This window comes from Callithrix jacchus, chromosome 3 (genome assembly GCF_049354715.1).
Source record: "Callithrix jacchus isolate 240 chromosome 3, calJac240_pri, whole genome shotgun sequence".
Taxonomy (NCBI): Eukaryota; Metazoa; Chordata; class Mammalia; order Primates; family Cebidae; genus Callithrix; species Callithrix jacchus.
The window spans coordinates 8606234-8633586 of record NC_133504.1 but is presented as its reverse complement, the minus strand read 5'-3'; the positions used below and the strand labels follow the sequence as shown (position 1 = coordinate 8633586).

Below are 27353 nucleotides of genomic sequence, written 5' to 3'. Positions count from 1 at the left end.
GTCCCTTGTAGGAGGCGAGGTGTTCCAGTTTCAGGTGTTTCCCTCCTTTTTGCACTGGTTTCTTCCCATCTTTGTGGATTTATCCACCTGTCGTCTGAGTAGTTGCTGACTTTCCGATTGGGTCTCTGAGTGGACGTCCAGATTGTTGATGATGAAGTATTTCTGTTTCTTAGTTTTCTTTCTAACAGTCTAGCCCCTCTGCTGTAGGACTGCTGAGGTCCACTCCAGGCCCAGCTTGCCTGGGGAACACCTGTAGCAGCTGCAGAACAGTGAGGGTTGCTACCAGTTTCTTCTTCTGCTATCTTTGTCCCTGAATGATGCCCGCCAAATGTCAGTCTGATCAGTCCTTTGTGAGGTGACTCTTTGGATATACGGGGGTCAGGGAGCTGCTTGAGGAGACAGTCTGTACTATATAGAAGCTCAAGTGCTGAGCTGTGAGCTCCGTTGTTCATTCAGAGGTGCTAGGCAGGTACGTTTAAGTCTGCTGCAGCAGAACTCATAAAGCCCCTTTTTTTCCTCAGGTGCTCTGTCCTGGGGAGTTAGGGCTTTATTTATGAGTATCCGTTGCACTGTCCTGCCCAGCAAGGAGGCAGTCTAGTCACTGCCTGCTTGCAGAGGCTATGCTGAGCTGCTCTGGGCTCCACCGTGCTGCCATGGGCTCCACTCTGCTGCCGTGTGTAATTCCCTGTTTATATGCCATGTAGTACTGTTTATATGGGTGTGGTTAGAACTGCCGTGTTGATGGTGGCCCGCCTCTGTGATGGTGGACTCTGTCGGTTATGGCGTGTTGCCTCGACAACGACAGTTGCTTCGGCAACAGCGGATTGCTTCGGCAATGGCAGGCCGCATCAGCAGTGGCAGAGTACCTCCTTAGGGGTGGGGTGCCTTGGTAATGATGGACGCCCCTCCCCCACTGAGCTGCACCATCCTGGGTTCAGCTGTGCTTGCCATGAAACTCCCAACCCCGAGCGTTTCCAATTGCTGTTTTGTTTGTTTTTGTTGGGGTGGGACCTGCCGAGCCTGATCACCTGGCTCCCTGCCTCAGAGCCCCCATTTTATTTTTTAAGTTGAACGGTTGACTCTCTCCCTGGTGTTCCAGTTGCCTGCTGCAAGGGCACCAGGATCTGTGTGATTTCCCGAGCAGCGACCCACTGCCCTGGCTGAAACAATGTTGCTGCCCTGGACTCTCCTGGCCTGGCTTACTGTTTAAGTCCCGTTTAATCAGATGAATGTGCTAATCTGCCTTCCTAAATCTCAAATTGCCGGTTTAACAGGGCAACGAGACCAGTGTATTTTGTATGGAGTGCTGCTGCGCTGCGGCGTTGTACAAAACAGCCACACCAGCCCAAACAGCCGTGCTGGTGGCCCATGGGGCTCCTACACCTGGGAATCTCCTGGTCTGTGGGCAATAAAGATCCATCTGGAAATGCAGCGTCCACTCACCCTCTGCGCTTTCACTGGGAGCTGCAATCCTGAGTTGCTCCTATAGCGCCATCTTCTCCTCTCTCTGAAAAGCCAGTTGGGCAGACATTTTTAAAGCTATTGACATTTGTTGCTTGATGAAGAAATTTCTATGTCTTCTAAGAAGGAGATGCTTCAGGACAGGAAATAAGCAAATAAAACCACCACTTTGGGCATTCTCTTATCACTTCTGCACTAGAATAAAACTGATTACAGTGAAGGCAAAGCTATAACTTGAATGTCTACTGGTTTTTGCACCAAGAAAACTCATGTCCCATAGCTAAAGAGGATGCCACCACTACTGAAGCTGCCCCTCAAAAATCTGTTTGTCTTTTCTCAAGGTGAGAGAGTCCTGAGCAAGTGTACATGATTCATTTACCAAGAATGAGTCATCATTGTTCATCATTACTCTTTAAGCAATTTAAAGTGGATATTTTAAGGGATGGTCTCGATCTCTTGACCTCATGATCCACCTGCCTCGGCCTCCCAAAGTGCTGGGATTACAGGCATGAGCCACCGCGCCCGGCCCTAAAGATGATAATTCTTACTGAGTGTGTAGGAGGAGGTAGGCCCTGTTCTGAGGATCTTACATTATTAGTTCATGTAATCCTCCCAGTCCTATGAAATATGAGTTATTATCACCACCCTTAGAGGTCAGGAACCTGAGGCACAGATGAGTTAGGCAGTGTTCCAGGAATCACACCTTTAGTGATAAAGTTAGGGTTTAAACCCAGGCAGTCTGGTATAGATCTCACATTCAAAGATACACAACTGACAAGAAAAAAATATATGTGTGTGTCTATATACAGCTATTCATAGTTATCTATATAATCAGGGAGGTAGAAAAGACTAGGGGGACCTCTCCAGTGTCATGTCTTTCAAAGTAGACTCAGCTTGGTGGAGTTGCAATTCTGTCACCAATTTTATATATATATATATACCTGAAAGATTAGCTCTGTCAACATCAGACTGTTTATAGAAAGGAAGAAAAAACCTCTGTAAAATTGTCCTGAATCTTAGAGTGGTATATAACTCTTCCCTTCTTACAAAGCAATAAACTACCACATTAAGGGATACGATATGTGTTACTGCATTTAAAGTTTTAGGCATCAACTCAGGAAAATGAGATAATAACACTTAGCACAGCACGTTGATCATTTGGCATAACCCAGTTGTTCTGAAGTGTTTTTATTGCATAGTAACTTGCGTCTCTCTGAGTTCTTCATCTCACTTTTTACCATTTCACACACATTTGCACACTCAACACCTCTCGCTCTAGTCTGTCATTTGTCACTCAAAGATATTAAAGGCTGGAAAGGATCCCAAAGCTGAAGGTATTCAGACCCATGTATGTCTTGTGTTTCTCTGCATGCTGACATCATAGCCTAAGAGCTCTTCAGAGCTCCACAAGGCTCTACAGACTCATGTGTGATCTGCTGTCCTCCTCTAACAACATGAGAAACACTCCAACATTTAAGAGTAGAATCTCTTACAGGAATAATAAAGCACATCTATTCAGCACTTAGAAGGAAAGCATTAAGTAGTGAAAACTGTTTTGATTAGAACGTAACCTCGTTAGTCATGAGGAGACTACTACATCACTATTAGAAGAAAAATATTCATATAGTTAGGTTTATTCTAAATATTTGAGATGTTCACAAATAAATGGAAACAAGCAAATAATTCTGTGTGTGTGTGTGCGTGCGTGTGTGTGTGTGTGTGGGGCTGGCTGGCTGTGGAAAGAGGGAGAGGAAGAGAGAGAATGAGAATAGTATAACTAAGTTCGTCATCAAAATATACATGCAGTTTGATAGATTACTATCATGTTGACATCTTGGTTGGAACACCAAATCATTTAAACTATTTTTCAGGTGTTTTTTTAAGAAGGCAGTCTTTGCACGTGTACAAAATTACATTAATTTTAAGAATGTGGTGTTGAGTGTTGGTAACGACATTAACTTTTAAACTCCATAATCTGGCTTACCATTTTTTACGAGTAATGGGACATAAAATATTTTATATTTGCATTGCTGTACAATTATAAAATTGAGGCACTACATTTTGTATGTCGCTAAATTCATAGACAGGTTTCAGAGCAGCTCAGTATACAAACTTTAGAAAGAAAACTGAAGGGTCCAGCATCCTAGCTCACTGCGTCAGGCCACCAGCTAAGACTGTCTCTTACACTTGAATGAACTCATTTTAATATTTAACCCCATAGGACAAACACTGGAACTTTTCTGGATTATGATAGAGCAACCAAGACCGATGCAATGCTACATTTCTTCAGGGGGAGGGTTTTAGTTTGAAAGGAGAATACCCTATGATGGCATAGGAGTGAAATCAGCAGTGTATTATACTTGACTGGAGAATTTGATGGAAACATCCTTCCCCCAGAATAAACTTTATGTCTCTCATTCAGAGGCAGTTTTTAATGGCTTCGCATTGAGCAAAAAGGATTTAGAGAATTTGCTTCTTTGTTTTAGGCTACGTGCATATTGCCTTTTAAAGGTGATCATTTTTAAGATGACTGTTGGTTAATTGGGGAACCCTCAGCATCAGGCAAGGACGGCAAACAGTAATGTCAGAACTGCTACCTGTGATCACATTATTTTAAGTCATTATTAAATAGACAGTACTATGCATGTCTAATCTTTGATCATGGATTCCAGACTATAATCAGTTTCTCATGATCTGTTTTATTTTGCTTTTAGTTTCTCTCTGTGTATTAGGAGTAACTCCCTTTGATGTTTGTGTATGATCCTTTTCACAGCAGCAACCCAGCTCATAGATACTACCTTGCGACAGATCCAGTCACAGGAGATTTGTACGTTTCTGACACGAACACCCGCAGAATATATCGCCCAAAGTCACTTACGGGGGCAAAAGACTTGACTAAAAATGCAGAAGTCGTTGCAGGGACGGGGGAGCAGTGCCTTCCATTTGACGAGGCGAGATGTGGGGATGGAGGGAAGGCCGTGGAAGCCACACTCATGAGTCCCAAAGGTACCGGCAGTTACCCATTTGAGGATTTCTTTTTATTCAAAAACTCAAAATAAAAAGGTAGAAAATCCAGTTAGTGCCTAGTCATGTTTAATGCTGAGTCTAACATTTTACCTTTGACTGTGTTCCGAAAAGCTGTTTCACATCTAGGGTTTTTAAAAGCCATTTAGCATGAAACTGCTAGAATCCTAACTTGGTTTTACAGTAAATATTAGGTTCCTGGCATTTTTTTATTATCACACCATTTTTCCAGCTCTTCAAAGAATGAAGCAACTACTCTATATAATTCAGGTCACATCCTGTTAAACTTCAAGGAAGTATCCAAATTCTTTCATTGTCCTGGAATTTCTTTGTCATGAATGAGTCCCAGACTTCTTTAAAAACCATCACTAAGCAACCCTGTGAGCCCTCACCCACTTTGGAGCTGTTAAACTTTTGTTTCTATGCCATGGGGAAAAAAAATGCTTGCTGCAAGGAATTTTTGGAGGTAACAAGGGTTAAAACATTCTACGTGATAAAGGCTTTTAAACCAGGCGGGACTGACTCCTTGCCCATGTATTATCTACCACTCAATACAATGTTTTTGGTTCGGGGCCTTCATTTCTTTCATCATATCTACTGACTGTTATGTGAACAAGGACTGTAAAAACGTATCTGTACTGAATTATTCGTAACAGAAAATTTCATTGTAACGGGGTCAACAAAACACTAACCTTTGCTTAGATCTATTTTCGTTAGAAGAATATAGTTACTGTACATTTGCTGGAACTGAATTTGAAACTGGTTCTATAATTTATAGACTACAACATTATGTAACCATTACAATTTATATTTGAAACATAATAGGTATTACCTGTGTGATACATATACTCACAGAAGATTCTTACAAATTTTAATTATTTCCTTACTGAATTTTTTTTTTTTTTTAAGACGGAGCTTTGCTCTGTCGCCCAAGCTGGAGTGCAGATGGCACAGTCTTGGCTCATTGCAACTTCCGCCTTCTGGGTTCAAGCCATTCTCTTGCCTCAGCCTCCCAAATAGCTGGGATTACAGGCACATGCTGCCATACCTGGTTAATTTTTTGTATTTTTTAGTAGAGATGGGTATTCACCGTGTTGCCCAGACCATTCTCAAGCTCCTGAGCTCAGGCAGTCCTCCCACCTCGGCCTCCCAAAGTGCTAGAATTACTGGCATGAGCCACCCTGCCTGGCCTCTTTACCGAATTTTTCATTTTTTTGTATTATAAATGCCTGTGTTAGGTTTTTTTTAACGTGTTTGCAGTCTGCAGTGCTACCTACTACCTGTCACTCATGTTGTCACTAGGGTTAAATGAGTTTAATAATGGGCCTAAGAGTGAATCAAAAGTAACCAGTTTTGAAAAGTTAGTCATACTTGCTTCTCTCAAACACAGGAATGGCAATTGATAAGAACGGACTAATCTACTTTGTTGATGGAACCATGATTAGGAAAGTCGACCAGAATGGAATCATAGCAACTCTCCTGGGCTCTAACGATCTGACTTCCGCCAGGCCTTTAACCTGTGACACCAGCATGCACATCAGCCAGGTAGTTAAATACTATGCTCAGTTGTTGGTTTTTCCTCTAGGTGACTTGACTTATTATGTCAGCAGACTATGAGGGCAACATATTAAAGCTCATACGTCATGTGTTGCAGTGGTTATGATAGGGCATTTCCACTTACTTGTATCTCAGGAGCTAATAAAAAGTTATTTTCTTCTATAATTCTGCATTTGATGAATTCAGTGAGATACAGAACAATGATACAGTACAAGTATTGGAAATGCCAAGCATTTGTAATAAAATACCAGTCAAGAAGCAGCATGCAGGTATTCTAAAAAGAGCCAAACAGCTTAAACCTCTAATCTTTTGATTGTCTGAGCTCTTAAGTAGTAGAGAGAACACACTACGATTAGTCCCAAGGGACTTATGTTTATAATTAGAAACTTTACTGTTGGCCCGATTGAAAACACAACAGAATACTAATCTATTCATAGAAAAAAGCCCCAGCATTTGGTGGTGACTGCTGCTATGAGGAACATGTGTGTTCAAAGCTCATTGATATCTGTTGACTCACTACTTAGAGGCTTGTTATTTGCTTGTAACTAGCAAATCTTTCTGTGAGCTGAATTTTAAAGTGTTATATCTTATATCTGTCTCCATTCAACACTTTTTGGTCTATTTTACTGAGGCTATTGAAAAAAAAATACTATTTTAAAACAGTTTATCTCAGATTAATGCCAATTTCCCTGAATGGACTAACTTACTCTTCTGGCAAATTAACTGTAGTGCAGTAACTGACTAACCAGGCCATTTCTTTTTTTATTAAGGTACGTCTGGAATGGCCCACTGACCTAGCCATTAACCCTATGGATAACTCCATTTATGTCCTGGATAATAATGTAGTTTTACAGATCACTGAAAATCGTCAAGTTCGCATTGCTGCAGGACGGCCCATGCACTGTCAGGTTCCCGGAGTGGAATACCCCGTGGGGAAGCACGCAGTGCAGACAACGCTGGAATCGGCAACTGCCATTGCTGTGTCCTACAGCGGAGTCCTGTACATTACTGAAACTGATGAGAAGAAAATTAACCGGATAAGGCAGGTCACAACAGATGGGGAGATCTCCTTAGTGGCCGGAATACCTTCAGAATGTGACTGCAAAAATGATGCCAACTGTGACTGTTACCAGAGTGGGGATGGCTATGCCAAGGACGCCAAACTCAACGCCCCGTCCTCCCTGGCTGCTTCTCCGGATGGCACGCTGTATATTGCAGATCTCGGAAATATCCGCATCCGGGCTGTGTCAAAGAATAAGCCTTTACTGAACTCTATGAACTTCTATGAAGTTGCATCTCCAACTGATCAGGAACTCTACATCTTTGACATCAATGGTACTCACCAGTACACTGTCAGTTTAGTCACTGGTGACTACCTGTACAATTTCAGCTACAGCAACGACAACGACATCACTGCCGTGACGGACAGCAATGGCAACACCCTTAGAATTAGGCGGGACCCAAATCGGATGCCAGTTCGAGTGGTGTCCCCCGATAACCAAGTGATATGGTTGACAATAGGAACAAATGGATGTTTGAAAAGCATGACTGCTCAAGGACTGGAATTAGTTTTGTTTACGTACCACGGCAACAGTGGCCTTTTAGCCACTAAAAGCGATGAAACCGGATGGACAACATTTTTTGAGTAAGTATATGAAAATTCTACTCTGATTATAAAATACTGTGATGCAAGAATATAACCGATAATAGCAATATAATCTTAAGGGCTGGAGGATTCCGCGTCTTTGAGAGCCTAGAGCTTCTATAATTTTTGGATCCCGGCTGGGCACGGTGGCTCATTCCTGTAGTCTCAGCTCCTGGGGAGGCTGAGGTGGGAGGATTGCTTGAGCCCAGGAGTTTGAGGCCACAGAGAGCTATGATTGTGCCACTGCACTCCAGGCCAGGTGACAGAGCCAGAATGTATCTCTAAAGAAAAAAAAAAAAATTGGATTCCTCTTTTTGAGAAAGGAGACAAAATTGCAGGATACAAAGTTAGATGCAGGGCCTTGGAAAGGGAAGGGACCCATGTAAGGGAGAAGCTCAGAAGCTTAAGTTTCAGTTGGCTTTATGGTAAATTTACCTCTACATAAGGATTAACATATTGCTTCAGACAGACCTAGCATCTTAGCAGCAGACCTTCTGAGAAGCATCCTACAGCTTTGGTTTTGGGCATCAATCTTTGGCTCTAGGTTTGCCCACCTGATAATGCTGACTGTGTCAGGAGCTTGCATTGAAGAAAAACTTTAAAAACATTTACAGTGAACTTTGCTGTTCACTGTAAACAGAAGGGCTTAAGTTTTTGTAATCAGTTATTGGAGAAGCTACACTGGGCCTCAAAGAACCTTACAACTAAATGCAAGTCAGGAATTGCTATTTGCTGCCTGAAAGCATGTGAAGAGCTAGGAGGCTCATTCAGCCAGGGTGTTTCCACAGTGAATGTGGAGTGGTGACCCAGGCCGGGTGCTGTCTGACAGTCACATGTTGGGAGTCACTAAGAGTGAAAGGAAAATCAGGCATTGTGTATGTCACGGCACATATAAGTGCATCTCAATTGCTTGTCCACTGGACTCACTTGTCCAAGTCATTAGGGGAAATCAGATGGGCAGAATGGCCCGTTGACAAATGCAAAATAGTCTTTGAAATGAATCCTGAGTTCCTTAGTGTGATTTTCACAATGATAGGCCGAAGCAAAAGCATTTCCTTCTGTAGGAGCACACCTCTAAAATCATAACAAAAGTCAGCAGAAACAAATAACTCAGTTTACAAATATTTTATGTACAACTTTTCTGGAATGTATCTTATACACAAAGCTTAGTTCTCCTGTAGTTTGAATTGCTTTTCTTTTTGACAGATTCCCTGTTAATAAAATGAATGTTACCCAGCAGCACGATTTTGTGAGAGGAACAAACCTTTTCAATTGAATGACATTACAATTCTGTTCTTAGCATTCCTTTTGCTCATTTTAGTATCGCAATCGGAAAGGAATCAATTGGAAGTTAATGGAAAGCACTTCCTTTGCACTGTTACAAAGTGCTAGCAGGCTAGATTGCCATCGAGGCAAAAAAGAGCTCAGGAAAAATGCCACCATCAATGAGAGTGGTCAGGAGAGCTGCCCTCATTATAAGATCTTCAGGAGATGGTGGTGGCATTGGCAGAGTTTCAGTTTAGTGGAAAGCAGGGGAAAATTGAGAAATAAGTTTTTAGGATAGTCTAGCACTCAGGCCCTGCCCTGTGGGTCATTTTTGAATATGTCCTTATTTTGTTGCCACAAGTTCACTGTCTGGGTTACTGCTGACACTTGAACTTCCTGCAGCTGATACAGTGGTTTGCTTATGGCCTACGAATGAATTTTAATCAAGTTTGGAAAATTAGAGAAGTTTTATTGGTGGAGCTGATATGGGATAGTATAAACCAGTTTGGATTTTTTACTTTTTAAAGAAATGATAGTACAAGAAAAGAAGATATGTTTCTCTAGTAACAGATAACCTCCAAGAATTTCAGACTTAGGAATCCACATACTGGCTGAAATAGGTGTTGGGTTGGCAAGCCAATCTTGTAAATGTCTTGTAAATAGAATGGGAAAACATTATTTTAAAGAATGAAAGGTTTTAATTAAAATAATATCAAAATCATATTTTCACCAATACTAACTCATTACATGTCATATTTAAAGTATGTCTATAAAATCTTATAACTAGATAAAATTGCTGTAACAGCAACTAGATTATTCCAAAAAGCATTACTAAAATATGTTACCAAACATCACCCTCACAATTTTATATATATATGAGAATATCATAGTTTAACAAACCAGTGTTTGAAAATGACTTTTCTAATAAAATTAACAGAAGTACTCAGTTTAAAAAGCAGCGTTTTATTAATTTTCCTCATAAGAGTTCTACAGCAAAGACAACTAAAAAATTTCTAAGAAACCTTTATGCATTTTGCAAAACAATGGTTCAAATGGAGCACTTCACCCAAGGAACTCAGAATCATCATGTCAGAGTGACAAACGATCATTTTTTTTCTTCCCACACATTCTTATAATTTGGCTGTGAAAGAGCAAAGTCCTGCCTCTTCTAAGGGTCAGAAACTTTAAAACACATTCAAAGGGAAATGCACAAAAAGAAAAGGGTGGGGGGGCAGTGTCATTACCAGAAGCACTGTCCGTGTTCAAACAGAGCAGCACATATTGTCTGTGTAAGTTTGAGATTGTTAATGGGCAAACTCAGCCCCTGTCGCTGCTCATCGGAGCCTTGACAACAGAGTTTCTGCTTCTTGTCTCCTGACCTGGGCGTGCAGCGGGATGTGAGCATCCTAATAGAGGCAGCGGGGAGCCTCTGAATCCCTGTCAGAATGCCTTTGTTTTTGTAGTTATTGGTGAACTGGCCGACTCCCAGAGTATTAGTACGTATCTAAAATTTCCCTTCACTTTTTAGAGTACCATGCGTCTATGTGTGTACTTTAGACCTTACAAAGGGCACTTGGTAAGTTCACAGAGAAGGGATTTGACAGGTTTGACAATGACCAGAGTGTTACCAAAACCATGAGACCGCAAAGGAAGCCATCCCCCACTGAAAAACGCCTGGTTTTGGTGACTTTCATGACACCAGTCCCTCGAACTTTGATCACATGCTCTGTAATCATCTTCCTCCACAGATACCTTACCCAGAAAACGTAGACTTTTCAGCTCAAGCTCCCATTTGTATGTGGCCGGTTTTCTAACTAGCCTGGTATCTAAAAAGCCTTGAGATTAAAGCTTTTATAGGATAGAAACAGATGGAAGAAGATCTGGAATCAATAAATTTGCCGACTGATAAAAATACACTTGTCATAGTTCCTTCCAAAGAAATTTAAAAAGAGAATTAGTTCAAATTACGTACCTTGCATGTTTTTCTTTTCTTTTTTTTTTTTTCTTGGTACAAACTTTAGTGTACAATTAACATGTCACAGTATTGGTATAAGTAAAAAGGTATTTCACAAAATGCAAACTTTCACCATCTGCGTGGCTCCCAGCACTCCGGGAGTGTTGCTCTGTGTATAGAGCTCTCCCAGCACACCTATATGTTGAATGAAGAAATAGAAGACTAAATCAAATAAGTAGACAGGTCAGTGTATTTGCAGAGAAGAATCTGGTAAAACCAAAAGCTGACTTTTGCCAAGGCTCCATCGAAAGAATAGCTCTATAAATGCTCTTTTGCATTCGAAATTAGTTCAAACCTCTGTACCAATAGTGACCGTTGAAAACATTACCACCACCCATTTTCGTTACTGATGTTTAAGAATATTTACCCACTATTACATGTTTGCCTGCTGTATTTTGCTTTGTAAATAAGGACTTCCTCAGTTGATCTTGTTATTCTAATAATGAAACAAACAAAGGCTTCATATTGTTAGCATTTTTTTCTGAAATGTTGGTGTGAAAGAGTAAAGACAGAAAATTGGCCGAGCGTGGTGGCTCACACCTTGTAATCCCGACAGTTTGGGAGGCTGAGGCAGGCAGATCACCTGCGGTCAGGAATTCGAGACCAGCCTGACCAACATAAAGAAAACCTGTCTCTACTAAAAAGGCAAAATTAGCCAGGCATGGTGGCACATGCCCATAATGCCAGCTACTCTAGAGGCTGAGGCAGGAGAATGGCTTGTACCCTGGAGGTGGAGGTTGTGGTGAGCCGAGATCACACCACTGCACTCCAGCTTGGTCAATAAGAGCAAAACTCTGTCTCAAAAAAAAAAAAAGAAAAGAAAAAAAGAAAACTTTTCCCATGCAAATACAGTTAAAGGATATTATTTTATCTGGTATCAGAAAGGATTCTAGGAGAAGAAACCTCTCAATGAGATTTTTATCAATCACCAATAAAGTAGGTAGGGTGATTCTTTAGGGTGCACAGATGGGGTTTCTTTAACATGATAACTGTCATTTTGAAAACTAGAGATATCATCTGCTTCTTGGCAGCAGTTTCTCTCCGTGTTACTTGTAATTACCATGTCCTATTGTGATTCATTAGAGGAGTGGCCAATATTGTTAGACATGCTACTGGGTTGTATGGCGGGAGGACTACACTGGGTGTCAGATGGTTTGTAACTCACCTTTGAAATCACTGACTTAGACTAATATGCTTTGTGAGCTAAATAATTATTGATTACTGACTGAATAACCCATCTTGGCCCTGACCTTCTCTTCCATTGACTTGCTGGGCTGTAGAAAGGACCCCAGCTAGCTACTGGAGTCCGCTTGTGTGAAGACACTGTGATAAGCCTAGTTTCTCTCTTCACTTAGTATTACGGACTGCTCCCTGCTGCTCTTCACACCTCTTAAAAACAACGGCCACATAGATCATTCCTTAGCCAAAGTAATTCTAAGGATGCTAAGAAGATCTCACCTGCAAACTGAGATCGCACCACTGCACTTCAGCCTGAGCAACAAGAGCGAAACTCCGTCTCAAAAAAAAAAAACCTCTCACCTGCTAAATATTTATTATTTTAAAAGTTTATACCCCAAAAGAAACCATGGTTCTTACACTTGAAAGCACAAAAGAAAGGAAATCCAGCGTACTGAATTGGGGAATAGAATAAGTTATTTAATAGTAAATGGCATTTCACAGTTCTCTGCTTGCTTACACACGTAAAATACAAACCATTTGGGCATATCTAGAGGCTCTTCTGTCTGGTTAAAGGAGACAACATGAAGGAACTATGACTTCTGGCTGATATGTACATGCACACAGGCAGGCTAGTGACATTTTTTTTTAACCTTGGGAATTTGAATATTTGGAGCTCTATATTTGTGGAGCTGACTCTGTGATCTTTTGTGAGCTATATTCAGATTCACAGAGAAAATAAATGAGTTTCAGCTTTTACACATTGATGTAGGTATATACGAGTCTCCGGCTTCTCATTAGGGTGCTTTACTGCCCTTCATTCAAGCTTTACAGTTTCAGAATGAGCTTCTGAAGCACTTCTTTATAAGGAACTTAACTCAGTGCTCATGGCAAACCCACGACTCCCATGGACATCTGTTCTCATGCTCTAGCAGTGCCTCAGAGAAGGGCAGTGTAAACAGTGCATGTGTCACAACTAAGCCTATTTCAAGTTCAAAATTGCATACCAAAAGCGCAAATAACGCAGGAAAATATAAAGATAGTTATTCCAAATTAGAAAAGATATGGCCATTCTTGTTGACATTGAATCCTCTTTAAACAGCCTGACTGCGGCGCCATGCCATGTTCTTATAGGAGTGACTTTGTAATAGCTTCTAATATTAGAAAAATTTTATGTAGAGGTATCGGCTGGGCGCCGTGGCTCACACCTGTAATTCCAGCACTGTGCCAGGCCAAGGCGGGTGGATCACCTGAGGTCAGGAGTTCCAGAGCAGCCTGGCCAACATGGTGAAACCCTGTCTCTACTAGAAATACAAAAATCAGCTGGGCATGGTGGCGTAGCTACTCAGGAGGCTGAGGCATGAGAATAGCTTCAACCTGGGAGGTGGAGGTTGCAGTAAGCTGAGATCACACCACTGCACTCCAGCCTGGGTGAAAAGAGTGAGACTCCATCTCAACAAAAAAGAAAAAGAAGAAGAACTGTAGAGGTATCTTCCACAGGACAAAATTGAGAGGATGTCCTTTCCTTTGATAGACACCTGCCATTAAACCGTAAAAACTAAACACCGAAACCATGCGTCATGGCTATTTCTGCCAAAAACTGCATTAAAAACTGAGCAGCTCACTTTATAGATACATGTACGTATATTTGTACACACACCCATACACATATACATCTTAAAATGGTGCTCAGCCACCTGCTTTATTTTCCTTGTCCTTTTTCTTTCTTCACGGAAGAAAACATTTAGGAGATTAAGAATGACTTGTGAGATATTTTATCAGCAGATCACTTTTAAACATGGGAAAAGTCTATTTCTGATAGAATTCTAAATATTTGATTTAATCGAATCAAATAATAGATTACTATTTTTGCTGTTTTGTTTAATTGCTTAATAATTTTGCTTTAAATTGTTAACCAAAATGCGTATTTCCAGGGACATCAGTAAAAGAATGCATAGGCGGTTTTCTAAAGTGGCTGCTGTACATTTCAAGCATTAACCTGAACACTATTGACTCAAAACTTTTATTAATATTTGATCTATTCCAATTCCCTTCTGCAGTCCAGTTTTTTTAAAAAATTGGTTCTTCCCGGGTTTCAAAGGAGGAAAAGGAAGTAGGGAAATAGTATGTTATTCAGATTACTCAAAAAACTGTACAAAAAATAAAAACAGATGAGTCAGATTTTCTCAGTTCATCAGCTGTGTCCTTGCAGTGTATTGATAGGTGCAAGTTTGAATTAACTCTTTCAGGGTGTTCCATTTGGCAAATCAATGCTCTGGATATGCTGACTTGTTCCACAATGGTTCGAGAGTAAATACGGCTTCCACAAGTGTCCTGTTTCCTCTTTAAACTCATTATGCAACTGTCTAGATTAGACACATGATTTTATGGCTTCCTGTCTGTGTGCATCATCAGCTTCCCTTACACGGTGATTATCAGATGATTTACCCTAAGATGAAGCTGTGTACACCAGCCATTCAAAATGATTGTTGGATCATAAAGCAAGAAGTCTACACGTGGATGATCAGTGCAAGAGAGCTTTTCATTTTTTACATTCACAGAACCAAAGATTGACAATTGAGTGTTTTCTAGAGACCTTCCAGCATCTCTGGCTTATTCCTCTGATATCAAAATGAAAGCAATGCCAGCAGCTCTCACTTGTGGCTTCCGTAACTCTGCGGCCTCCCAGGAAGGTATTCAACACAGAGAAAGCCCCTGGCATATGTTCCAGGATCCGAGAGTGGTTTCAGAATATCTTGAGGCTGCAAATGCAGAACCAGCGTGGACACGGCACTTCTCCCTGGAGCTCTACCCGGGTTGTGGAAGGCAGTCTGTGAAGGAGATAGGATGCTTGGGGATATACCATCCACATGCTTCAAGTCACTAGACTCCTCACTTAGCAACACCCCCCATCACCACCACTCCCACATCTCATAAACACATGTACTGGCACACCTTAAAACAGATTTCCTACACTTCAGGTTCATCCCAACGTTTGGTGAATCTATGATTCTTCAGGTGAGACCCCCACAGCTTCTCAAAAATACTGATGTAAAGAAATACCCCTTTGTAGCACTTTCTAAAAACTACTTTTTGTTCTCTTTAAGTGTATTTTAAGAGTGTAGGTCTGATATAAATTAAGATTTTCCCATGACTGGGCTTTTCAATTAAAAAACAGTGTATAAAAAGCAAAGGCTGAAAAACTTATAGTGTATTTTAAAGTAGTTAATTGATAAGCATTTAACGAATGTAAGTCAAGCATCAGCTAGAAGAAAGACCTCATTCTGTTTCACACTCTAGAAAAGAAAAGATGGAAGCAAGTTCTAAGAAACGTAAGCAAAAGCCTTGCCCGAAATGAGAAGAAAGTACTCACTCATAGAGGATGACATTTTTAAGCTAGGTCAGTTAGCATTAGAGTAACAAGAAAAGGTTACAGGAAATGTTATCCTCTGGAGGAGCAGAATGACTGGGTATCGAAATGCATCAGACTATTCCTAGGGCAGCCAAAAAATAGTTCAGGATGACTAAACCTCAAACCTCTAAACTCTAAAAGAAAGTCAGAATGGGTTTACGCAGTGGTTATTTATAATTTAGATCTAGTGAGAAAGGTTATGCCCAGCCGTCTGTCTTCATGTTCATATCTGTGTATGCATATCCAATTAAAGATTAGTTCATTTATCCGTTACTAATTTAATAAGTATTTCTAGTTTTTTAACTTAATTTTTAAAGTGTGCCTCATTCTCCTTAACACAGCGATTAACCACAGGCATAGTTAGTCCCATATGGGACTGGTCCAGGCCAAACCAGCCTCTGAGAGGCACTGTTTCCAAAAGCAGCTATGCCTCAAGCTTTTCCTATTTGTCTCCCAATTTCCTGGCCTTCATTCATTCACTCATGCACTCATTCATTCAATAAGAATTTGTTATGTGCCAGGTACTGGCCTTAGGTGCTGGAGAATGCAGAGCTAAATGACACATTCCCTGCTTTCTAGGAGCTAGGAGTCCACTGTGAGACAAAGACAAGTAAACAATCATAAGAATGTAAGTGCTGGGATAGTTGTTGGACAGACTGTGGAGGTACAGGGGAGTATCATCTAAATCCAGTTGAGAACTGGGGATAGGGATGAGGCAAGAAAAACTTCCCAAGGGAGGTAATTTTTAAGATCAGTGTTGGAAGTTGTAAATAAAGGCTGCCCAGAAGAGAGAGAAAGAGACTTCTAGGCCAGAGGAAAGCATTTTCTCAGGAGCAGAACGTGGCGGGTTTTGGAAAGGACATACAGCTCTGAGTGACAGAAGCACCGAATGTGTGCAGGGAAGAGGGAGATGGCAGCAGGGAGGAGATGGTGGCTCCCCACAGCTAGAGCTTGCACCGCGACGGAGAAAGAACTGATTCCAGTGATCTTGCCTCCGGGGTAGGGGTCTCTATTCAAGTATTATGACAGGGGCAGCAACATAGCCAGTCTGGTGACAATGTTAGGGTAGATTTAAGGTAGAAAAGTAGCTTCAGAAAGGAAAGTTAGGAGGCAGTAGAGGTAGGTCAGTCATTAGGAAATGAAATGTAACTTGCTGTCTGAATGTTAAGAGGTAAGGGCAAAAGAGGATCAAGCATGAGTTTCTGTTTTCCCAACTTCAGTGACTAGTGGATACGGAGATACAGGGAAGAATTGTAGGTCGATGGACAAAAGATGCCCTTCAGATTTGTAAATCATGACTTTGATAGTACCATGGCACAGTCTGGCTTGTGATGAAAAAATGTCTGATTGGAACTCAGGAGAGGACAGTTCCAAAGTGGACATGAGGGCTACTGAGAGAGCCGAAGCCGTGAGTGTGAATCAGATCATACTGAAAGGGCATGTAGAAGATCTGGTTGCAAGTGGATAAAAAGGTGCAAATATGTGAGTTTACAGACTGGAGTTTCCTGCGGCTTCATAATGAAAGACAACAGCTGTGCTAATACCGAAGGATCCACTTTCTGCTACTGGGTGCTCTATCCCTGATCCTTTGAAATCTGTAAATCTGTGTCTTCTCCTGTATTTTCCATCACTTCCTGTATTTGATCTTCTTTCTTTGTTCCCTTTTGTTACTCCTTAACTGCCCAAATTTGGCCATTCCTCTGCCTCCTCTTCCTTCTTGCACTTTGCACCATGTTCATTTTCTGTCTTAAAGCTTGTGAGTAGGTAACGTTAGTGTCCGTACTCTGTCATCTAGACTCTGATCCTGTCTACTACTGCTGTTGTGCTTCCTTCCTCTTCCTCCTTCCTCACCTCCATTTTCCAAGTCACTGACACTCATGAGATGAGACTAAAAACCTGGGTTCCAGTCCTGATTGTGTCGCTTACTCCTAACTGCGTGACTGTGAGAAAGTGAGAGCACCTCTCTGGATTTTCTTACCCTCACCTGTAATATTAAAGGCTCCTTAGTAATTAAAAATTCCTTCGCATTCAAAAGAAAATATGTGATTCTACCATTTCTTTCCAACTTCTCATAGGCCCCTGTCAAGGTTTATTCCAAAAGAAGCAACACTTAACAAAAGTAACCAAGCTTCCTCTGCTAAAACAGCTAGCTATGCATATTGCATTTTGTCAAACCTAGTATCTTAAGTGTTATGTTGGTGGTAGAAACAGCAATTTATAGTAATAAATAGAATTTTCTCTTTCCAAATGGGCCACCTACTTTTTAAAAATCTTTCCCACTTACTAGAAGCCTCTCACAGCCCTGCCTGTCCTTGCTCACTGCCAGGGTGTGGATCTGTGTACAGCTCAACAGGCACCAGGATACAAGGAGAACAAAAGAGAGGGAGGAGTTTGTCCTCTGAGCACTTCCAGATCCATGGAATAAATCCAGGAGTATGAGGATACGCACAGTTGTGCTTTACAGTTTCTTTGGAGCAAAAATTTTCCTTGCCATCAGCTGTCTAGCAGGTCTCTGTTTCAAGACCGGATAGCTAAACAAATAAGTTGCATCCCACCCAGGTCAGCCTTCCTTACTCAATAAACAATTTAAAAAAGAAAACAAACAAAAAGACTGGCTTAAATATGACTCTTCTCTTAATGATGGCTAACCCGGAATCTTTCAAATCCCTAAGGGAACTGATTCTGGAATGCCCTGGCTTGCATGCCTTTGTCTCAAGGCCTGTGAATTTCAGAGCTGGATATTATCACTTTGTCAGTTCTCCGGGATGTGGTAATGACTGTGAGAGGAAAGAGGCATTGGGTCACTATTTTTGAATTTGATCCTTGAAGAAAATGTCATTTCTGTGACCATCTATCACTATGCTCAGTGTTCAAAAGGGCTGGACCAGAGAGTGGGGAAGGCTCTGCCCTTGTCTACATGCCTCTGAACTCATGTTGTCTGGGGTGTTTGAGAAAAAAAGGAATAACAGCTTGACTGCATATGGCTACCCTTTCTGGTTTTATGGAGCAAGGCACGGGTCAGAATTCGCCCCATCAGCAAGACCGCCTAATCAAATGCAGCAGCAACAGAGAAATTCACATTGGGGTTACCCACCCCCACCCCATACAATTCTCACCCCTTTCTCATCAAGATCCCCTTAGCACTGAGACCAGACTCATGTAAAATAATTTTTGTCTTTCTTCTTTTGCATTTTCCCTGTCATTTTTGATAATATGTAGGAGGCAGTCAATGGAGTATCAGCTGGTGTCATGGTGTGGGAATAGGCTGTCTGCTGTACTTCCCTTGGTAATGGAAGCATTTTCTATCCAGAACCTGATTTTTAAGGATTTCTTACTACCTTGCTACAGATTATGATGTGTCGATGAGATAATTGTTAAAATACATAAACCACAGGGTCCTTCCCAGAAGACTTAAATGTGAACTCTTTGGACGTTGCTGTTAGAAGTCACATTATTGCCATTCAGAGTCCGCATCAGCCCACCATTCGACGTTCGCTGTTTGTGCACGTGTCCCTCCTCAGCAATGAGGATTGAGGAGTGATTTATGTCTACGTGTTTAGTCATGACAGGGTTAGTAATTTTGTTCCACCTTACCTCACAACAGATAAGAGGCCGTTAGAAATGAGCATTGCGGGAAAAGCGTCGTGGTCACTGAAGACAAGATGGAGGGGATTTTTTTGTTTTTGTTGTTGGCTGTTAAACTATGGAAGGAAATTTGAGCCTAAACTGTGTTAGATGGAAGAAAAGATTGTCCCTCTGTATAATGTGTGTGTGTGTGTGTGTGTGTGTGTGTTATATAAACATGTATATATACTGTCTATGCCATATATACACATCGCACACATATACATTAGAGAGAGCGAGCGGGAGTGGGAGAAAGATGGGTTAATTAAGTCTTTCTTTTTTTTTTTTGAGATGGAGTTTCGCTCTTGTCACCCAGGCTGGAGTGCAATGGCGCGATCTCGGCTCACCACAACCTCCGCCTCCTGGGTTCAGGCAATTCTCCTGCCTCAGCCTCCTGAGTAGCTGGGATTACAGGCACGCGCCACCATGCCCAGCTAATTTTTTGTATTTTGAGTAGAGACGGGGTTTCACCATGTTGACCAGGTTGTTCTTGATCTCTCGACCTCGTGATCCACATGCCTCGGCCTCCCAAAGTGCTGGGATTATAGGCTTGAGCCACCGCCCCCGGCCAATTAAGTCTTTCATGGGAGTTCTTACTGGGATTCAAGTCTGAAAGCAAACGCATGCACCCCACTAAGCAGCTCTCAGTGCAGGCTAGTTCTGGGATGGCGCTGAGGAGGATGCCGAGGAAGGGCCACTCATAAGGAAACTTGAACATTTATCCCATCTGAAGCCTTCAGAATGAAGGCTAGCTTCTGCTACTGTCTTGCCTGCTCAGAACAGGCTTGGATTTGACCAGAGAAAGCAGTTACATTTCACTGACTCTCATTCCGGCTTCTGTAGGTGAAAAGACAGAGGTGTGGGGAGGGCATTGCCGCCAATATACTTTTAACAGCCTGCTGGTCTCGTCTTTGAGACAGACCAATTCGATGTCAGGCTGAATTCTGGACTGGACAATCCTCGGAAGGGACAAAGGGCACGTCACTCCTCAAAAGAGCCCACCCCCAGAGTTAGAATGGCTGTATGCGCTCCTCTAAAGCTGTGCTCTGATTTCTATGTAGTTTTCTCAAAAGTAGAAGATAATTTTAAAAACATAACCTTTGGTTAAATAAATCATTTTATCGGGAAGCACCGAAGACGATAAATACTCCTGTTGTCAAGTTTTAAAGAAAGTTTTCGAGAACTGCAAATTGTTTCCACTTGAATAAATTTGCAATATCAATAGGCTATTGACATTGGGTTGGTAACAGTCTAAATCAGTCGATTTTTCTCTCCGTTGAGTATCTACTGAAGATGTTTAAGTAGAAGGTATTATAATCGTGGTGTTTCAGAAGATTGATTTGGTATCAGTGAGTATGGGAAGAGGCAGATAGACCCATTTAAAAAGTCTAGGGCGGCTCTGGGAATGGGAAGATAAATACCTGAGAGACATAACCAAGGAAAAGGAAAGAGTTGGGAGCTTCACGTCTGTAAGGGGAGCGGGGAGAGAAAATTTCATGTCAGGTTGAATATAGCATTCTCAGCTGAGAATGACTGAGGCTGGGATCCTCTGAGGCATGTGTCAATAATCCCACTACTTAGGAAACTTAAAAAAGAGATTTAAAAATATACCACAAAGGCTAAAACAGCAAGTCTAGACAAACATACAATCCAAATTAAAGATGAACAAGTAGATAAGCATTAAATAAGGGCATCCCATCAGTGAACGAGTGGTAGGTCATGGAGAGCCTGAGGACATTTGTCTTTTCCAGGGAGAGTCCTTTGTAAAGAGGGGTCAGGCAGGAGCAGGAAGGAATGTGCTATGTGATGAATTTGAAGCTATGAGGCTAAGTCCAGAGGAGCGCAATGGAGAGCATGAAGTTGATGTTCTATTCAAATTCCCTGGAGCCTGTTGCATTGCACATTCAAAAAGCTAATAAAAGAAAACCACCTCTCAAATCTACAAGCTGGGCAGGGCCAGTTCAGCACTAAGGCCAAGCCGCATTCCGTTAGGCGGGCAAATAAGCAGAGGATCTGCCCAGAGCCCTGTCTGGTTGGGAAGGTCTGTTTTAGGACCTTGGGTTCGAGTCTTTCAGAGGATAGTTGGCTCTTTCTGGTTGCATTGGTTTTCTTCTTTTGTCCAGGTAAAGAAGAGTTAGCCTTGCGTTTCTGGAAGTACCTGAGAGTCATCTTTGAAGGCTTAGTTTCTTTCACTCCCTTAGTCAGCATCCCTGGGTCATTTTTTAACGTCTTTCCATCTTCTTTTCATTTCTGTTGACATAGGTGTTAACCTGTGAAAACGTGTTTACTCATCCACACTGAAATGAGAAAAATAATGATGGGGAGAATGTTTTCATAAAGCTTTATTCAGTGCTTTTAAAGAACAGTTTTGGCTAGGCATGGTGGCTCACTCCTGTAATCCCAACACTTTGGGAGGCCGAGGCGGGCAGAGTTCTGAGGTCTGGAGTTCAAGACCAGCCTGACCAATATGGTAAAACCCCGTCTCAACTAAAAATACAAAAAAAAAAAAATTAGCCAGACATAGTGGCAGGCGCCTCTAATCCCAGCTTCTCGAGAGGCTGAGAGAGGAGGATTCCTTGAACCTGGGAGGTGGAGGTTGCAGTGAGCCGAGAATGTGCCATTGCACTTCAGCCTGGGTGACAGAGCAAGACTCGGTGTCAGAAGAAAAAAAAGAAGTCATTTTTAAAGAACTCACTGAGCAAAAGGGTCCTGCCTGTCTTTGATATGTTTAAATGGTCTTTGTTTATGAAATGATGGGGTAACAGGTGGCAGTTTTTAATTTAAACTCCCTGTGTTGGTCCCTGATATTTTTCGTGGTTTGTAAAATTGGCAAGTCAGGGAGCCACTCTCACCCCCACCTTAGGTTCCTCATTGAAACCTCGCTTTCTTTAAAACCTTCAGCCCCTCATATTCTCAGTGAGGAGATCCGCCCAAGACTCCACTCCAGTATAATTCTGTGCTGGCCACTGTGCCTCAGTGGGGCCCCTGCACCCTCAGATCTCTTCCTCCATAGCCCTGCCAGCCCTACCCAGCCCCCTGCCTCTATTCCCGGCCCTTGGTCCCCACCTTGGTGCAGCTGCTCCCCAGCTATGCCAGCATGAACACTTCGCTCATTTTGCTCACTCTGGTAAGCGGTAGCCTCGCGGGACACTCACTTTTAATAGTTAAATTGTCACGTACGTGACCTCTGCTCTCCCAGACTTCTACTGTTTGTTTTCACAATATCCTCACACTTTAGCTGGCACAGAGGCTGTTCCGAAGCTGTCGGGTGCCGAGTTAGATCGGAGCTCCGAGGACCCTGACACCAGAGCAGCCTTCCTTGTGCAAACACTTCAGCGCTGTTGGTGCCTGCACTGAGGTTCAGCTACTCCTTGGAAGGTACAAATTCAGAACTTCCAGGGCTAAAGTGTGAAACTGGGCCACTAAGATCCCAGCTTAACCCTCTGTCATTTTAACTGTGCTACCTACAAAGGTTACTTGTGTTTTTATTTTCCAAAGAACCAAAGGCTAATAGGTGATAGTCTGAGCGCTCAGCTTCCTGGGCCACATCTCCCTGTGCCCAGCATCCTGTGATGCAGAATGCCTGCCCAGCAGGGAATGGAATGAGTGGTAAGCCAGTGAAAGAGCAAAGGCAGAGTTTGCAGAAATGCTTTCTACAGGAGAAAGGTGAAGTTTCTGCTTCGGATTGAATGGGGCTAGAAAATATAAACCAGCAAAAGGGTCAAAAAGGGTCAGAGGAGAATGAATCAGCAAGCTGCTCGCAGGTGGTGCCATCTTTCAAAAGCTAGAGTTCCCGGCTTTAAATCAGGCCCTGTGATTTACAGAAGGGCTAATGGACCTGGGGTCAGCTGCACAAAAGTTCCAGTTACGGTCCAGTCATGAGATAGAGTGAGAACCAGATCAAGTCAGCAAACGCCATCCTATTTTCATTGGCCATCTCTGAAATGGGGGGGGAAATAATGCAATACGGGATTCTTTTATGTAGAGGCATTCGAAAGGGCATGGAGTTTTTTAACCCAATGGCACGTTCTTCACCTCATGCTATGAGATGTGTGATGTGCTCCAAGACTTACGCCAAACTTAGCGACAGAACTTTAGGCCGGTTTTGTCGATACTTCTGTAATTCCGCGTTGCTTGCTTTATAAATAACCCAGTGCGTGCTTGTTTCTTCAAAAGCAGTCCTTTCTTCAAAACAGCGATGACAGCAATAAACTCTGTTGGGTTTCTTTCATTTATGTTTTCCTCTGCTAGAGGCATTTCAGTTGGTGGGGAAGACACATTCAGCTCTGCCTTTTGTGAGTCTAAACAATGATTCCACTTAATGGTGCATTTGCTTTCTCTGCGTCCCCATCCCTGGCTTCTCCTCCTGAATGCCCGTTCCTGCCGCTGGCTGAGCAGCGTGGCACGTTGTCAGATCACGTCAGTCAAACCCACAATCTGACCGATACTGTCGCCATGGAAGTGATGGGATCAGCCCATCCCTGGGCACAGAACAGACCTCTTTCCCTCGCCTTCCTCCTCTCTTTCTTCCCTCTCTCTACTATATCATTGTCCTGGCGGAGTCTTCTCTGTCTCACCTAGAATCTTATCCTAATTACCAACACCATTTTTCAAAATGAATGTCTTACTAAAAACTCTCTATCTCACACACAAGTGAAATTGAAAAAAAAAAAAAAAAACCTGTCTATCCTTTTATTCTAAAATACCACGTAAGTATCTTTTCCGCTGCTCGGTCCTGTGTTGCCCCATGTTTACGATCCCCCTTCACTTTTTTCCCTTCCCTGGTAGCCTGACTTTCATAGCATCGTTTCTCTGTTAGCTCTGTGTCTGGGCTTATTTCAAGTAGGACATGATTCCAGTCTCCGTTTCATTGAGAAGCTTTTGTTAGTGAAGCAGCCTTCGATCCAATCTGAAATTCGACGTTTAGTATATTGTTGTCCCAAGGAAACCCCTAAAGTCTCATCCAGAATTTTGCTTTTTTCTTTCTTTCTTCAGATGACACTGTCATTTTTGAAATTTTCTCTTGTGCTGCCACAAATGGAAAAGTCACAGAACTTCAGTTCTTCCGTCAAATGTTGTATCTATGATGCATATTTATGAGCACAGAACAGCTTTTAAAATGTATTTTGACACTTAAATTATAAATTCCTCTCATATTTGTCTGCTAAAAAGAAGAAGTGTGGAATAAAACAAATAATCATTAAATGTCAGAAAATATTGCATCTCATTTCAGTGAACATAGTAAATCACCATGCAAGGTATCACCCAATCTTGTAACATCACTGTAGACAAGATGGGTCATCATCACCACTGGCAGCATTCAAGTTAATTTACCTTTATAAAGTATGTCAATCACTAAGAAATAAGAAAGTCTTTAAAATGTTCTTCTTTTATTAATTTGTTGAAGATGTGTGAAGATACTAAAAGGATTCCTTTACATATGCAAATACACACGTGGACGTAAACATACTGTACTTACTGCTGCGGAGGGAGTAAGTCAGTAAATCTTTAAGAACTCAGCTAACAGTGAACTAAATCCACTTTGTAGAAAATATGAAGGAATACTAAGGAATTTAATATCAGCAAACATGTTCCCTTTGAAACAGCAAATTAGATGTGCAGGAGGATTTTGGTCACACTTCAAAGCGTCACGTGCTGAGATGGAGAGCTGGTCTGTTTACTTGTGCTCTCACCGGTGAGGTTTTTCTGTGTTAAACAGGTTTTTGATTACTTCAAAGCATGTTTGAAGAACTCACACTGCATAGCTCATGCACAAAGACAAATACTCCTCCAAATTTGTGCAGCCAATATTGCTACACATTGTATTTATAAGTCAGAAGAAACTGCAGTTTCCTATTTTACAGACTTAATGCCTCTTGTATTTAGCTATGACAGTGAAGGTCGTCTGACAAACGTTACATTTCCAACTGGAGTGGTCACAAACCTGCATGGGGACATGGACAAGGCTATCACAGTGGACATCGAGTCATCTAGCCGAGAAGAAGATGTCAGCATCACTTCAAATCTGTCCTCGATCGATTCTTTCTACACCATGGTTCAAGGTAAATACAGAAGCATAATTTTAAATGGATCATGTACCACTAGCACCCAGTTAAAATGCAGCAGCACCCAGACAGAATGTGGCAACACCCATTTTCCAAGGTGAACCAGAAAAGGGAAGGTGAAAATATAAACCTCTAGAAATGCTAGTGACTTCATCTACGGTGTACACGTAATATTTATTTACTCATATAGACATATTTTAAAACCACATACAAAATAATCTGTCAACCTTGGAACAGTGTCGATTTCCATTCCCATATATTAAAACAACTTCATCCCAGCCCTTCACCTGTGTCATCAGACCATTTTCACATCACCTAACAGTTTTCCAGAGCAGGTTCTCTTATGGTCATCTAAGTATAGTAGTTTGAAACATAGCACTTTTTGAATCCATATGTGATGCTTTTAATCTGCCTATCACGGAAATTTTATCCCAAAATCCAGCTACGTGTTTATGTGATGCCTGGAATTTCCATGTTTTCATTCCATCTGTAGTCATGTGGATACCATATCTCCATAATGGAACCTCCTGCCACATTCCTTTCTAAATGTGAAAAAGCCTGTCCACAATGACATTTGTAATTGTGAGGTCACAAAAGAATAATTACTAAATCTGTATTAAACTTCTTTGACTCCTTTTTTTTTTCACCTGTTCCATGAAGTAATCATCTGAAACTGCTATTGCTTGAATTCATTTATTCCCCAAATGGTCCTATATTATTTCAAAATTTTAACTTGAGGCAGCAGTCTACAGTATGAATTTTTTTGTATAAAATATAAAATGTCTTCCCTTATTGAAGTCAATTTCAGAGGGAATATTGCTTTCTATTTCTGATATTCAATATGTATATTCATCCTTTCAAAGCATCTTTGACAGAAGATACAGGGGAAGGAAGTCTTCTAAGACCTTGAAGGTGTCCACAGCACCCTCCTAAAAGATCACATATGTGCATCTTTACAAAATATTTATTTAACGAACACCCGATGGAGACCGAGCTCTCATTTCATCAAGCAAATGAGAAAAATAAGTCTATTAAAGTAGAAGACTTTAAATCCCCTAAACTTTGTCTTTAATATTTAGCCAAACCTCTGACGGCATGAAATGCTAGAGATCAAAGTTGTTTTGGTTCTTTCCGGAAGGACATTATTAAGTATTCCTTATTCCTAGTCAACTTTCAGAAATTCACATCACGCCTAACTGCACAACGGACCAAGTATTTAATGCATACCTAATAGTTCATGTTTTGTGCTTTTTGCTCTTTAGATCAGTTAAGAAACAGCTACCAGATTGGTTATGATGGCTCCCTTAGAATCATCTACGCCAGTGGCCTGGACTCACACTACCAAACAGAGCCGCACGTTCTGGCTGGCACCGCTAATCCAACCGTTGCCAAAAGAAACATGACTCTGCCCGGTGAGAACGGTCAAAACTTGGTGGAATGGAGATTCCGAAAAGAGCAAGCCCAAGGGAAAGTGAATGTCTTTGGTCGCAAGCTCAGGGTACGTATATGTTGTAGAGCGGGAGACAGATGCAGGCCTCTGATTTGTGCAGATGTCCCTGAGGGCAGGATGCATCTCCTGCTCACCTGCCATGTCTACGCTGAGTATGAGCAGCACGCTCAGTGTAGTTCCAATCTCACATGGGCCTGTACTGGCAGGTGCCGCCAGGGAGGATGGAGGGAGGTCAGGTCATAGGACACGAGGGGGAGAATGAGATCAGGAGGACTGAAGGCAAAACAATGATCACAGAAACCAGCTCCTGGTCACTTTCCCAGGGCCATGGTCTTGGCTGGGCACAGTGGCTCACGTCTGTAATCCCAGCACTTTGGGAGGCTGAGGTGGACGGATCATGAGGCCAAGAGATCAAGACCATCCTGGCCCAGGTGGTGAAACCCCATCTCTGCTAAAAATTCAAAAGTAGCTGGGCGCAATGGTGGGCGCCTGTAATCCCAGCTACTCAGGAGGCTGAGGCAAGAGAATCACTTGAACCCGGGAGGTGGAGGTTGCAGTGAGCCAAGATCACACAACTGTACTCCACCCTGGTAACAGAGCAAGACTTTATCTCAAAAAAAAAAAAATAGAACCATGATCTATTCCCAAAGGGAGCTCCA

At 41.9% G+C, this 27353-nt stretch overlaps 1 protein-coding gene across 38 annotated transcripts in view; it reads left to right on the top strand.

Moving 5' to 3' along the window:
* Positions 1-27353, top strand: part of TENM3 (teneurin transmembrane protein 3) — a 651969-nt gene that overhangs the window by 603520 nt on the left and 21096 nt on the right. For 29 of the 38 annotated variants that reach the window (XM_035292578.3, XM_078366208.1, XM_078366207.1 and 26 more), the window contains 5 exons: positions 4235-4467; positions 5876-6030; positions 6813-7687; positions 25066-25241; positions 26507-26742. In XM_035292578.3, coding sequence (XP_035148469.1) covers positions 4235-4467; positions 5876-6030; positions 6813-7687; positions 25066-25241; positions 26507-26742 — 1675 coding nt within the window. The remainder of the gene's footprint in view (positions 1-4234; positions 4468-5875; positions 6031-6812; positions 7688-25065; positions 25242-26506; positions 26743-27353) is intronic. The other 9 variants (XM_078366209.1, XM_078366204.1, XM_078366202.1 and 6 more) reach the window with 1 other exon arrangement.